Source organism: Ambystoma mexicanum, chromosome 2q, assembly GCF_040938575.1.
Source record: "Ambystoma mexicanum isolate Mex_15411 chromosome 2q, UKY_AmexF1_1, whole genome shotgun sequence".
Classification (NCBI taxonomy): Eukaryota; Metazoa; Chordata; class Amphibia; order Caudata; family Ambystomatidae; genus Ambystoma; species Ambystoma mexicanum.
The window spans coordinates 1,318,492,262-1,318,507,643 of NC_090924.1; the positions used below are offsets into that span (position 1 = coordinate 1,318,492,262).

The following is a 15,382-nucleotide window of genomic DNA, read 5'->3' on the forward strand; positions in this document are numbered from 1 at the left end:
ACTTTAAGGAATGTCATTGCAACGCACATGCTGCTCCCACGTGCGGGCAACTAGCAAATACCTATCTATGTGTACATGCTAGTTTGCAACCATTGCCGGAGCACAATGCAGACACGCCCTAACGGTTCCTGTTGCATCATGATCCCATCAGTGTGTGAGTATTGAAGCCTACACACTTTGTTGGTAGACAGTGAGTTAACAGGATGTGGCATGAGGAGCAAGGCCCACCCTCATTGCCTTAGGGCACTAGCTTTTCTGGTCACAGCTCAGCAGTTTTCAGAGGTTTTCAGAGGTTTCTGACAGCTGATGAGACAGCAAATTACCTGTTTTCTGCGCAAAAAAAAGTTAGACTTGTCGAACTGCAAATGTTATGCAGGTTATGCATAAAAGCAAGATGCATGCGTGCGTCAAACAAAAACACAAGGCTAGACTGGGGTGAGTATGTATTGAAAGTATTGCAACTCAGAGCTGGAACTCGAATTGTCCCATGCCAGATGTGAAACAATCTACAAGTCTGGGGGCCTCATTCCGAGTTGGGCGGTAAGGGATACCGGGCACCGGTAAGGAGACCGGTGCCGGTAATCCCTTACTGCCCAATTCCGAGGTCCCTTAGCGGGAACCATAAAGGACGTGTGGTCAGACCACACGTCCTTTACGGGTCCCGCTAAGGGACCAGGGCGCTAATAACGGGCCTGCTATTCGCGAGCCCGTTATTAGTGCCTTCCCCATTCCCATTGAGCCCTATGGGGGCTCGAATGGGTAATGGTTGGTTGAATGGGGATTTAACGGGTCCTTCAGGGTTGGAATGACCCGGTAAGTCCCCATTCAACCAGACCGGACCCGGTTTGGGAGGCAGCCATGGTGCTAATAGCACCATGGCGAACCGCCCAGCTCGGAATGACTAGGATTGACTCACATCAGGTTCATGATGTTTATTACGGGCAAATGCCAACAGTCGTATATCATAAATCAACATATAAATAACAATAATGCATTAAAAATAGGTTAAGACAAGGGTTGAAACCAATAGCATCCTGGCCTATATCCCTCAACATAATAGAGGTTTAATGAAATGCGAATTGCTCACTCTTGGGGCCTCATTACACGGATGGCGGTAAGGATTTACCGGTACCGGTAAAATACTGGTACCGGTAAATCCTTACCGCCTTACTACGAGGTCCCTTTGCAGGTTGGGGGATTTAACGCCTGCTTTTTGCAGGCGTTAAAAACCAACCCGCAAAGGGACCCAGGGAGCTAATTACGGTACCGCAATTTGCGGTACCGTAATTAGCGCCTTCCCCATTCCCATTATGCCCTATGGGGCAAAAATGGGAATGGGGAAGGGCAATGGTGGAAGGGGGAATTACCGCCCCGCCAACCTTGGAATGGGGCGGTAATTCCCCTTTCCGCCAAGGCGGTGCCGGTATTTTACCGGCATGAACCATGGCGCTAATAGCGCCATGGTTCTCCGCCATCCGTGTAATGAGGCCCTTGGACTTACTAACATTGCTGTGTTTATTATCTTGAAGGCCGCATCTGATTCCTGCTGTTATTTGCAAACATTTGCGGCATCCAAAGCTTTGGCTATTTTACTGGTTTAGCAGAAAATAGAATCTAGTTGTGTAGATAGCTGTTGCTGCACTCAAATGTTTGAGCATTTTACTCGTTAGCATAACATCGAATCTAACTGTGTTGAAATCTGTTTTGGCCTTACCTAAATTGTTGCATCCTGCCTACCTGTTGAAATACCGAATCTAACTATTTCTATTCTTTGCCAACCTTACCGGGATTTGCTGCATCTTTTGCATATCTGTTGGAAATTCTTGCTACGCCAATATTGCAGTCATCCTTGCCCCTCATCTGCATTTTCAAGATCCCAAATTTGGGCTTTCTGTAATTCCTATGACAATGTTATAATTTCTGGCCTCTCATCCATGTTCCCCCCTATCTTACTCATGTTGTGATACTACTGCTTACTGTACCTTAGCCCTTTCTCCTTGGTCTCTGGACTTACTGTACTTCTGTATCATTTCCCCTTTATTTGGCTGCTGGGACGCCTGCTGAATTCCTCTTTTGCAGTCCCTCCTCCTGACCTCCCCCACGACCCACTCCTCCCCCTTACTCATGGTGCGCAATGAGATTCTGTCACGCACCGGGAGCCAGTGTATATCCCGTCTAGTGGCTGAGATGTGATTGGAGCGTGATATATTTAAAGCAGATCTGAGAGCATTGTTCTGGAGAACTTGAAGTTTGTTCAGATTGCGTTCGAAGGAGCCTAAGAATAAGGTGTTGCAGTAGTCCAACTTGAACAGGATCAATGCCCTGTCGAGTGTAAGGCAGCTGTTAGTAGACAAGTATGGTTTGCAGGCATTGATCAGTTTGTTGGTGTACGCTGTAGTTGAAGCTGTAGAACTAACTTGTCTTTTGAGGGAGAGAGTAGAGACTAAGTAGATGCCTAAGGTTTGACCTCATTGGCAACTTTAATGATGTTCCCATCAATGTTAAAGGTCTTATAGCATGTGTCAAGTCTATTTAGACGAGCTTGAGATCCAATGATCATCACCTCCATCTTGTCGTCATTCAGACAGAGGCTGTGGGTGGCCATCCATGCCTGAATTCCATGGTAAATTGCATTAAGCATTTTGGAATGTTCGTCATAGCAGCCAGTGAGTGTAATGAGGACTTGGGTGTTATCTGGATAATTTCTGTAGGTGACACACAAGCCATCAAGACGATCAAAGAGGAGTTTTGTGAATATGTTGTAGAGCGTGGGTGAAACACACAAACCCTGTGGGACTCCACAATAAATGGGTACTGGCTCAGTCGACGCTGTGGGTGCAAAGATCCTTGTTGTTCTGTTTGAGAGAAAGGATTGGATCCAACTAGCGGTGTTCGGGGAGAACGATGCAGCTGTGGTCAGGTGTTTGGTAAGGACCTGATGGTCAACGAGATCAAATACTGGATCTTTTACTCCTTCCTGTATAGGAAAAGTGATGCAATGGTGATCTGACCAGGTGAAAGGTGCATTGCTGAGGATTGTGGTATTGCACTTTAGGTCTGCCAGCCAATATCTATACCTCTGATACATTCATTTATGCAGTACATTGATTTGTTACTTAGGGGCTCAGTATGTTCAGTACCACCCTTCTCGACTGGCAAAACACCTGTTAACACTACAACCAGAGTTTTTGCTTCGAGTGGAAGAGTCAAGCTAACAGGCTTCTCGGAGGGAAAAAGAGGGTCTTTGGTTATAGATTTGGATGCTGGGCTTGTATTTGTACCCCGATACAGAGGATCTGATTTTGATTTGATTTTGTACATTTGTATAGCACATAACCCACAGGAACCCGGCAGAAACCTGCATCTGGGTGCAGATGGCAATTAGCAATATTTGTGTAGAACTGAAGAACACTAAGAAATTGATTCTACAAAAACAGATAGGTCTTCAATTGTTTCTCGAATATGCTCAGGGACTCAATTTGTTGTAAATGATCTGGAAGTGAATTCCAGGTTCGTGGACCTGTCAAGGAAAAACGTCTGTCACCCCATATAGAGGTTCTGGAAGAAGGAACCACTAACAGACCTTGTCCCGCAGATCGTAACATACGATTAGGGCGATAAGTATTAATCTTGGATGACATATAAACTGGAGCCAAACCATAAACACACTTAAAGACCATACACACAATCTTGAACATGATCCTCTGTTGCAATGGGAGCCAACAAGGGCTCCTTTGAAAAGGAGAAATACCAGTTTTCCTGGATAGATTGAAGATCAGTCGAACCGCTGAGTTTTGAACTACCTCTAACCTCTGAAGCTGGTATTTAGGAATGCCCATCAAAAGGGCATTACAATAATCTATCCTGGCATTGATTAGTGTTCCGACCACTATCAGCCGATCTTTCTCTAGAATGAGAGGCAGCAATAGTTTTAATAGTTTGAGCTGGAAGTAGATCTGTTTAACATGAAGATTGCATCTTAAACTAGACTGCCAAATGCAGCCTAGATTTTTAACTTTCTCAGTGTATTTGGTTGGAACCCCAAATACCTTTGGACACGGGACAGTATTTAAAACATTTGCCACTTTAGTTTTTGAGCCACAAACAATAATCTCAGTTTTTAACGGATTCAATTGGAGTTTATTCTCCAGCGTCCAGTTTTGGATTTTATTGGCACAGGACATAATTAGCTCCAAAGCCTCAAAAGAATGTTTTAGCCTGACATAGATCTGAGTGTCATCAGCATAAGAATGATAGCAAAGATCAAACTGAGAGAAAATATCAAGCATTGGTTGAATGTACACGTTAAATAACAATGGTGACAAAGAGGAGCCCTGGGGAACATCAGAGGTGACAGGCAAAGGGTCAGACAGATATGGATGAATTTCTACCTGTTGAACATGGTAAATTAGAAAAGAGATAAACCAGTTTAATGCCTCATCAGATATTTGAGCCACTGATAACAATCTGGATTTCAGGACATTCAAATCTACGGTATCGAATTCTGATGATAGGTCCAGCATGACCAGCATGCTGTTATCACCATCATCGACAGCCTCGAGTAGATCATCCCTTACGGCAGTTAGCGCCATCTCAGTACCATGGCCCAGCCTAAATCATGACTGATAAGAATCAAGGATATTGTTCTCCTCAAGAAACATCTGAGGTTGTACAGTCACAACTTTTTCCAAAACTTTGGCAGGCCATAGAAGACCAGCAATAGGACGATAATTTGATAATATTCTATAATCCAGAGTTGACCTTTTTAACAAAGGGGTAAAATAAAATCGCTTTAATCTGGTGGTAGACAACCTTGGATTTGTGAGGCGTTAATCAAAACATGGACAGTCTCTCTGAGAGCCAGTGCGTGTTGCTTTGCAAGACAAGCAGGAACTGGATCATACGCATAGTTGGTGGGTTTCAAACTGCTTCTCAAATTGGTCACATTATCTAGACTAACCAGTAAGAAAGCACATTTGGGCAATGACTCCAGATTTCCTAAGGATACTGCCTTGATAGTTGTATTAGGATGCAAACTTAAACATTCAGCATCTATATTCATCCTAATCGACTCCATTTTTTCAACAACAAAAAATATTAAAATCATTAACCACTTTTTGAGATGCTTAATGACTAGTATTGATGCACAGCGGGTTAATTAAAAAATGTATCACACTGAACAGAGCTTTAGGTCTGTTATCAGAGTGTATCTGCTTTTGAAGACATATAGATTTGGCTTTAAGACTCTCGGCTTTGTATGGCTTCAAGGCAGATTCCACCTTAATGTGGTCAGTTATATTTCTGGCCTTGAGCCACCTTTTTTCATTTTTCCGATAAATTCCCTTGAGGATCTTCAATTTGATATATTTATTGTTTTAAATCGCCAAAGATGGCCGTGGCGAAAACGGCACGGTACAAATAGCTGCAAATAAAACACAAACTGCTATATATGTATATTGTATTTGTAAAGTACTCACTTTCTATGAAATACCTCTATCTTGGGTCTGAAAAATGAAACATTGTCGACCGTAGGGCACGAAATTAAGTATTATGAATGGCATTAGTATCAGGCCCATTATGAAGTTTATAAAAGGGTGGCACATTTATACAGCTGATCATAAAGCGAGTAGCATGCACATAAAACCTGTATAGCACTTATGCACAACTAACCAAAAAGGGGGCCACAATATATATATGTAGCTTTTACCTGTAATAAGACTGCTTTGTCTTTTGCAGAGTTCTTGTGTTTGCTTGGCAAAATTAACTTTCCAATTGTGTAAACCCCATTCTCCTGCCATGAAAGTAAAAATAATTCAGCAAAGTGGGTTTCACAGTCACCTTGTTCATCAAGCAGTTGGTAAATATGCAGTTACGACAACGAGGCAAGGCGTCGCCTGTTCATTTTAACAACATGACAGAAAATTCCCACAATGCTTAGACATCTGAGAACGTTAAATCAGGTCACGTTTCACAGCCAGCATATGTCCCCAGCTCATTAAGGCATTAAGTCTAGGTTCGTGAGTGAAACATATCACGCTGGTAAATTACTACTTCGCTCTTGAAATGACAGCCCACAAAAGGAGCAGTTTGCTCTCCTCTGCATCTTTGTAGTTTTGGCTGCTATTAAATGGTGATTAATCGCACCTTATAGCAGAACATATTGCATTAGAGTACAGATGTGAGGAAGATGACATGTGAGAAGGGACACAGAGTGTCCGTGGCTTGGTTATTTAACCACCCACTGATGGGCCATAGCCATGCTTAACCCTATGGCCATTCCCACCCTAAACACATCCTCCTGAGATCTCATTGAACCAGCACTGTGAAGCAGTAACATTGAACTATGGCTTGCTAATGTTCAGTTTAAGAAGTCTGCTGAGAGTTAATGGGTGTATTGCAGATGTTAATGCGCTCTTGGTGTAATAAGGGAATAGTTTCTTACCTGTAACTCCATTTTTCAGCATTGGTATCTTTCATGGATTCACATGCTTAGAATATTCCCCGTCGTCAGACTGGGAACCCTTGGTACATTTATAAAGCCATTTCCCATAAGAAAAATTTCGTCACTTTTGTGTCCTATCTACGTCGTTTTGGGCTGCTTACACATTCCCCAATAGGACGTAACGGTATAAATGCCCCGCCACGAGGCTCTCTTCAGATTTTAACCCCTCCAAAGTAGAATGGGGTATATATATATTATATATATATTGCATTCAGGAGAGGCCGGCGGGCGCATGTGAATCCATGAAAGATACCAATGCTGGAGAAATGGAGTTACAGGTAAGAAACTGTTCCCTTCTACAGCATTGGATCTTTCATGGATTCACATGCTTAGAATAGATTATATAGCAGTAATCCTGATATGGCGGTGTGAATGCAATCCAATGCCATCCTAAAGACACATTTTTTTTTTTTTTAAATGCAGCGGTTACAGGTTGGTTTAAAAAACAACAACAGCCACAATATACATTAAGATATATATATATATATATGGCTTACCTCACTGAAACAGATGCCGTAGGATTGCTTGTCCCATCTGTACATCGTCTGCATGCTGCCGTTCAAGGCAATAATGGCGGGTAAATGTATGGGGCACCGACCAGGATGCTGCTTGACAAATGTCTGCCAGCGGAATTCCGGCCCACAACACCGCCGAAGACGGAGTTGATCTCGTGGAATGAGCTCTCGGACGTCCTTTTAGCGGTTTCCCCGCCTTGGAGTGACAAAAAGCAATCGTCGACGAGACCCATCGACCTAGTCCTTGTTTTCAGATTGCCTTTCCTCTCGTCGACGGACCATAAGCCATAAACAGTTGTTGCGTAGACCTGAATTGCTGAGTCCGATGAAGATAAAACTTTAGAGCTCTTTTCACATCCAAAGTATGGAGGGCTTTTTCAGCAACCGATGATGGAGTCGCGAAAAAGGTAGGTAGTACAATTGACGAATGCTTATGAAAAAGAGTAGGAACATTCAGAATAAAATGAGGGTTGGTTGCCAGCACCACTTTGTCCTTAAAGAACCTCAAGTACGGAGGATCTATGGCCAATGCTTGTATCTCCTAGAGCCGTCGTGCTGAAGTGATAGCTACCAGAAAAGCCAACTTCCACAATAAGAACTTCATAGACAAGGAAACCATCGGTTCAAAGGGAGCTTTCATTAGCCCCGCCTACACTAAGTTAAGACTCCAGGTCGGAGGAAAGCGTTTAATCGGTGGAAATGTACGAAATAAACCTTTCATGAAGTGCTTTATCAGTCTATCACTAAACAACGGCGACGACTGTTTCCTCCGCGTGAACCTTGAAATGGCTGCTAGGTGTACTTTTATCGATGAAAAGGATAACCCACTCTCCGCTAAATGCAGCAAATATGGTAGAAGCTGTTCCGGAGTTATATTTAGGGGCTGCAAACCCGGCCGATTTTGATACCACATGCAGAATCTCCTCCACTTGCATGCATACAAAGTGTTCGTGGACGGAGCTTGCGCAGCTTGTAGAATTCGACGGCAATCCGATGAAATATTGAAGGTACCAAACTCTGAGAAGTCAGGGGCCAAGCTGTGAGGTTGAGACTGTCCGGGTCGTGGTGCCACACTGTTCCCTTGTCCCGGGACTGGAGGTTTGGGACTTTCTGAAACGTTACCGGCCGCGCTATTGAAAGCTGTAGCAGGTTGGAGAACCACACCTGTCTCGGCCAATAAGGATCCACCAAGATCACTCGACATCGGTATCTGTGAATCCACTGCAGGGTCTGCCGTATGAGTGGAAACGGGAGATAGGCGTACAGAGCTTGTCCATCCACGGGAAGGAGAACGCTTCCCCCAGTGAATCGATCTGCGGCCATCTGCTGGCATACTGTTCGCATTTCTTGTTCTCCCTTGTTGCAAAGAGATCCAGAGAAGACTGCCCCCACTTTCTGAAAATCTTCGACAACTGAAGATCGTCCAGTTCCCATTCGTGTATCTGGTCCATTTCCCTGCTGAGGGATTCCGCTTACACGTTCTTCACTCCCAGAAGATGGTGGGCTACGATGGTTATATTTTGTTGCAGAGCCCACTGCCATACCTCCTGAGCCTCGGTGGAAAGGGTTCTGGAGCAGGTACCTCCTTGATTTCTCAAGTAAAACATTGTTGTCGTATTGTCTGTCAATATTCTCACCACTGACCCTTTTATGTGTGGTAGAAAAGCTTTCAGGGCCCAACGCACTGCCCTCAACTCCAGTACATTGATATGTAGGAGCGACTCCTCTGACGACCACCAACCTTGCGTTTGGAGAGTGACCAGATGTGCCCCCCATCTAGTCAGCGACGCGTCCGTCACTATGGTTATGTGGAACTCCGGTTCTTAAAGGGGAACTCCCATGGATAGGTTCTGGAAGACTTGCCACCATCGAAGAGCTCGCAGGAGCTCGTCGTCGACGGTCAGTTTGTCCGACCAAAGTCCCTGGCTCTGGGTCCATCGGTCCACCAGGAATTCTTGAATTGGCCTCATGAAAAGGCGGCAGTTATTCACCAAAGGGATGCACGAAGCCATGACGCCCAGTATCTACATATAACTTCTTACCAACACTTTGGTGTTGACTTTCCATTGCCTTGCCAGCTGATTGAGTCTGTGGATCCTCTCCACGGATGGTCTTACCAATCCTGACTGAGTTTCGAACTGTGCACCCAAGAACACTAAGCTTCTCTACGGAGTCAATGAGGACTTCTCGAAGTTTACCGCAAATCCTAGTCGTCGCAAAAGCTGCATGGTGGCCTGTAGACTTGCTTGAGTTGTCATAGGGGACGATTCCCTCACCAACCAGTCGTCCAGATACGGGTAAACATGATGCCCCTGTTTTCTCAACCATGCTGCAACCGGAGCTAGGCATTTCGTGAACGTCCTGGGAGAGGATTTTAGTCCAAGCACTGTGAACTGGTACTGGGTCCGCCCGACCATAAACCTTAGGAACTTTCTGTGTCGTCGACGCATTGGTATGTGAAAGTACGCGTCTTGGAGATGCAACGACGCCAGAAAGTCCCCTTGTTGAATGGACCAGATCATTTCCTGAAGGGTGAGCATTTAGAATTTTCGATTTTTTAACGTTTTGTTGAGGTCTCGAAGGTCGAGAATGGGACGCCATTTTCCGTTGGGCTTCTTCACCACAAAGTATCGGGAATACACTCCTTGACCCCTCTGCGACACAGGTACCAATTCTATAGCCCCTTTTTGTAGCATAAGTACTACCTCTTGTTTTAACACGCTCAGGTGGGGTTGAGCTGAAAACACTGGTGGAATGTGCAGAGGCTTTCTTTTGAATTGTAAGGAATGACCAAACTTTACAGTGTCCAATACCCACCAGTCCGTGGTTATTGTCGACACAATGCGACACCCTGCCTCCCAGGACGTTCTGACACCCGTCATTGTTGGTCTTTAGATTGTTTGTCTTTCGACGACGAGGAGTAACCTCCCCTCTTCCTAGAGGCTTGATAATCTCGACGTCTTTTCGCGGTCTGAGAAGCCCGCCTGTAGCCCTGCGAGGAGTACATCGGTCTATTGAAAGTACAGTCCCTTGACAACGAGAACCGGGAGTTTCCAGACGCTCCTCTAAAGGGGCGAAATGAATGAACATTTCTTCCACTCTGGAGGGCACCCAGAGAACGTGCCGTGTCAGAGTCCTCCTTCATGCCTTTCAAGGCCTCGTCCACCTTTTCGCCGAAAAGAAGGTCTCCCTCAAAAGGCATATCCAACACCTTATATTGCACTTCAGGTCGAAAGTTGGCGCATTTAAGCCACGCTTGTCTCCGTAGCACCACCCTGTTGTTAACTTTCTTAAAACCCGATTCTGCCAGGTCCACAGCGATATTTATAGAATGATTAGAGGCCTCTTCCCCCTCTTGGACGAGTAACATCGCCGCCTTTCTGTGTTCGTCTGGGAGATGTTCTAGTATGGGTGCCAACCGGTGCCACATCTCTCTATCATACCTGGTCATAATAGCCAGAGAATTGGCCGCCTTCACTGTTGTTGCACCCACCGACAACACCTTCTTGCCAAAGGCATCTTGTCTCCTGGCCTCGTTCTCCGCAGGAGTCGTGCATTTGTGCTTAGACCTTGCCTTTCTCGCCGCAGCCGCTGATACCACCGATTCTGGGGTTGGTTGAGAGGACAAACATTTGGGAGTGGACTCGGGAGCCTTAAATTTCTTCTCCAGTCTACCTTTTATTGCCGGCTCCAAGAAGGGATGACGCATCGTCTGTAGTCCTTCTTGCCATACATGATCTAGGATGGGGACTGAGAACACCAACCTACTTCTCTTCCCCATATGGTCGAACAGAAAACAGTCTTTTTTCTCCTCCTCTTGGGCCAATCAAAATTCGGTACAAGCCTTACTCATCATCGCATGGAAAGGACCAATGTCGTCCGGGGGCGACGGCTGGGCTGGGCTTCTTGGAGTTTCTAACTCCGCTTCCGACTCCCAGGTTGGGTCCCTACAGGGGGATAACGATATATCCGATATGGACCCTCTCTCTGATTCGGAGTCCAGCAGCTCTCCTTCCTACGGGCGCGCACATGGAAGGCCTTCACGGGCCGGCACCACCGTCGACACCGTCGGAGTTGGTCGATGGGAAGGACCTGGCTCGTCGATGTCTGGTGTCGTCGGAGCTGCCACCTGAGGTAACTTCTCATCCAATTTATTTAACAAGGTCTGCAATGTAGATAAAATGCAACTCCTGCAGCACGTGTGCCGTTTTTGTAATGAGGGCCGGTGACATCTTTGCTCCAAAGGTGCCAGAATACATTCCAAACAGAGACAAACAACCAAATAGTGGGCAAACTCAACAGTGCTATGCCCTTTTTATAAGAGAAGACAAAACGCCCTACCACTGTACAAGTCGGGACAGACAAAAAGAGGAGACGCCTGATGGGAGAATGAGCAGGGTCAGACATATAAGCAAATAAAAGACTCAGGTCTCGTCGTGAAGAAACAATTTTTCTCTTATACAACAAACACGATCCACTCATTGCGCAAAGGGTTCTTGTATGTTTTCCAGACTTTCTGGATTTCATTTTTAGCCCTAATCAAGGGATGGTCAATCCAATGCATAATTCCATTGGTTTGGGCCTTAATGTCACACATATAACAGTACGTTCAATACGATCACAGACACCCTTCCAAAATCCTCCCACATGTTCACATGACCTAAACATATAATCGATGCTCGTACCCACTGCTCTCTTTAAGGCCTATTGTGTACCCGAGGCGCTCAGCTTGCATCATTCCATTATCACTCGATTCCCTAGCAAGGGATAGATAATTTCTTATTGGTTTCGCCCCAGATTCAGAGTGGTTTTTATGAGTAGATTTTCAGATGAAAATGTTCATGATGTTATGTGCTTATATATGTAAAACGTTTATTGTTGTATGCATATTAAATAAATAAATAAATAAATATGTCTTTCGTGCCCCGGCGGGAGGGCGGACATGGCCCCCCGTTACCGCCACACCCTAGCACCTCGTACCAAGTCTCTCCCTCTGATGTCCTTTCCATTATCCAACACTTAAAACCTTAAAACCCCAAGGGTGATCTCTGCCCCTCCAAAATCATCAAAATGTCTACTGAGCCCTTGGCTCCCATCATCTCCGAATTCATAAATGCCTCATTCGGCACTAGTTCTGTCCCTATAGCCATTTAGGAATCCTGGGTCGCCCGCTTACTCAAGAAACCCTCCCTTAACCCCACCCTCCCTACCAACTACCGCCCCATCACCACTGTACCTTACCTCATCAAAATTCTAATCCACACTGCCTACACCCAGCTCCAAGCTCACCTGGAAAGCCACTGCCTTCTTGGCTCGCACCAGTCTGGTTTCAGACCTAGACACAGCACGGAGGCCGCCCTCCTTGACCTTAAGATCCAGTTTGATGGTATTCGCAATTCTGGAGAACTAGCCATCCTCCTCCTTCTCGACCTCTCTGCTGCCTTTGATCTTGTCGGCCATGAAATTTTATGCCAGCACCTCACCACTAAATTCCATTTCTCCAAACAAGCTACCAGTTGGTTCAAATCCTTTCTCAGCGAGCTCTTCTCCAGGGTCTTAGCCGCAGCACAAGCTGTCGACCGCATACCTTTGCCCTATGGTGTTCCTTTAGGGTCCTGCATCTCACCCACCCTGTACAATATGTACACTAAACCTCTTTTTGACCAACTCAACAATCTTCGGATCCCAAACATAAACTTTGCAGATGACACTCTAATCCTTCTCAAACTCACTGGGAACCATGCCATCGACTACGCCAACATCAACTACAGGTACTGCATCATTCAGGACTTGATGGCTGCACACTATCTCTGCTGAATGACGACAAAACGGAGCTCCTCATCGTAGGACCCCCACACCGACTCAAATGCTTGGACCCAGCGTATGCCTCATTCTCCATAGATGGAAACCCAACCATTGTTTCGAGCCATGTGAAAACCCTGGGAGTTTACTTTATTATTGTTTTTATTTTTTTATTGTGCATTTGTAAGGCTCTTACACAGCAAGTAAATTGTGTTTCCAAGCACCCACAGGGAAACAGGGAGGGTACATGGGAATTAAATGTGAATATAACGATGAAAGATAGAGGCGGTTCTACTAGGTCTTTTGAGTATTAAGAACGTGCAAGTGCAGAGAGACAGAAGGGATGGGGGATACGTGCTGGGAGTGCGACGCAGAGAAGTATCAGGGGGGGTATGTAGCGGTTAAGTGACTTGGTGAGAATGGTCAACTGCCAATAAATAAGTGCAGGCCTGAGGTGGCACAGGCCAGTGTGTGCCAAGGCAAGTGCTGGGAGCAGGTGGAGGCTGAAGGTGATTGTGTGTGTGAGGCCAGGACCCAGATGGACACAGAAGGGCCCTGGTCACCTATCTCAGCAACTGTGGGATTTAGCAGAGGAGGGAGGAAGGGAAGGAGGAGGTGAAAAGGAAGGACTTGAGGAGCTTCTGGAATTTGAGGAGATTTGGCTGAAGACAAAGAGGAAGGGTGAGGCTGTTCCATAGGAGGGAATGAGCCGGGGAAAGAGAACAGCCAGTGGCTTGCTGTTTAGTGAAACGCTTCACACACAGAGAACTGGTGCTGGAGGAATATAAAGATCTGGAGGGTGAGTATTTAGTGAGAGTCAGTTGTAGATAGCGTGGTCCCCAGCCCCAAAAAAACCTATGGATGATGCAGAGAGATTTGAATTTGATCCTTGCAGCAACCGGGCGCCAATGTAGAGATTCTAGGACTGGAGAGATGCAGTCCTTGGGCTTGAGGCTCTATTCTGGATTAGCTGGAGGGGTTGTAGAGAGGAAGAGGGTATATTAAGGAAGAGGCTTTTGCAATAGTATAACCTGGAGATACCCAAAGCTCTGGAGACATTGAGCTTCTGGGAGAAAGTGAGGAAAGGAAGGATTCTTTGAGGAGGTGCAGTTGAAAGTGGGCCCCTACTTGGCAAGGTCCTGAATGTGAGGGAGGAAGGAAAGAGAGGAGTTGAAGATGACTCCAAGGTTTCTGTCTTCAGATGAAGGGAAAGGGGGAGAGCCCATAGAAGGAGGCAAGAGTGAGGGGAAGAAAGAGGGAGCAGGAGTCTCAATGGGAAAGATCTCTGTCTTCCTGGCATTGAGGCAGAGATCATTGGAGGCACAATAGGACTGGATGGCAAACAGGAAGTCAGGAATGATGGGGGAAGTAAGTAGAGGATCAGAGGGAGGTTTGAAGAAGAGTTGTGTGCCAACTGCATAACACTGGAAGTTAGGGGTGAAGGTGGAAATGAGGTGCACAAGCGGAGCCAGATGGATGCTAAAGAGTAAGGGAGAAAGGTTGGAGCCCTGGCGGACGGCACAGGTGGAGACAGAGATGGGTGTGCGGAGAAGAGTTCAGAATGACCTGGGATGGACGGCCAATGAGGTAAGAGGTCAGCCAGTCCAGTGCCCACTCCGTTTTATGAGGATGAAGTGGTTGACCGTGTCAAATGCAGAGGAGAGATCAATTAGAATGAGAACATCTGGAGAGTTGGAATCAAGAGATGGGAGCAGTTCTTCACAGGTGTTCAGAAGAGCAGTTTCCGTGCCTCTGGATGCTCGGAATGCAGATTGATGGTCATGTAGACAACCAACAAGTTCTGTGTGCTGGACCAGTAGGGAGAATGCCAGCTTCTCCAAGAATTTCCCAAGTAAGGAGGTGATAGAGATGGGGCGGTAGTTAGCTGGACAAGACGGATCTGCAGAAGGCTTTTTCAGGAGGGGGCGCACTAGGGAATGCTTGATGGAGGAGGGGAAAGATCCAGTAGCAAAAGAGTGGTTGCACAAATCAGCAAGTGCAGGGGCAAGAGAACCAATGTTGTCCTTAGTGGTTCTGGAGGAACAGGGGGAAGACCTGTTTGGAGGAGACCTTCATGGAGCGGACACTCCGATGACCTCATCAGGTGTGATAGGAGGGAAGCAGGAGAGAAAGGCAGAGGGGGTATGTGAGGCCATAGGAGGCAGGGGGTGAGGGATGGGGGCGACATGGAAGCAAGGGAGCTCAGGATGTCCTGAGTTTTTGAAGTGCAGTGTGTGGCCAAAGCATTGCACAGGGCCTGGGAGGGAAGAGGTGAGGTGGAGACTGCAGTAGGGTTGGCTAGTTTCTAATTATATAGAGTTCAGCCATGTTGTTGGATGCACCAGAGACACAAGCCTGGATGTGGGCCCTTTTCTTGGTGCAAATGGAGAGTCATTATTGCCTTTGGAGCTGGCGACATGCCAGTTTGTCTGAGGGTGAGCCTGAGGTCTGCCACTTCCATTCTGCAGCTCTGCACTTGCGCTTCAGGGCTGCAAGTTTGGAGTCGTACGAGCTGTTATTCTTGGAGGCATGTTTCAGGCGGATCCTCATGACTGGGGCAAGA

General features: G+C 46.2%; 1 protein-coding gene across 1 annotated transcript in view; it reads right to left on the minus strand.

Moving 5' to 3' along the window:
- The window catches only part of NEK10 (NIMA related kinase 10), a 2,768,076-nt gene that overhangs the window by 2,028,391 nt on the left and 724,303 nt on the right, over nucleotides 1–15,382 (minus strand). Inside the window, exon 15 of the mRNA XM_069648774.1 lies at nucleotides 5,708–5,791. Within this exon, the coding sequence (XP_069504875.1) occupies nucleotides 5,708–5,791 (84 nt within the window). The remainder of the gene's footprint in view (nucleotides 1–5,707; nucleotides 5,792–15,382) is intronic.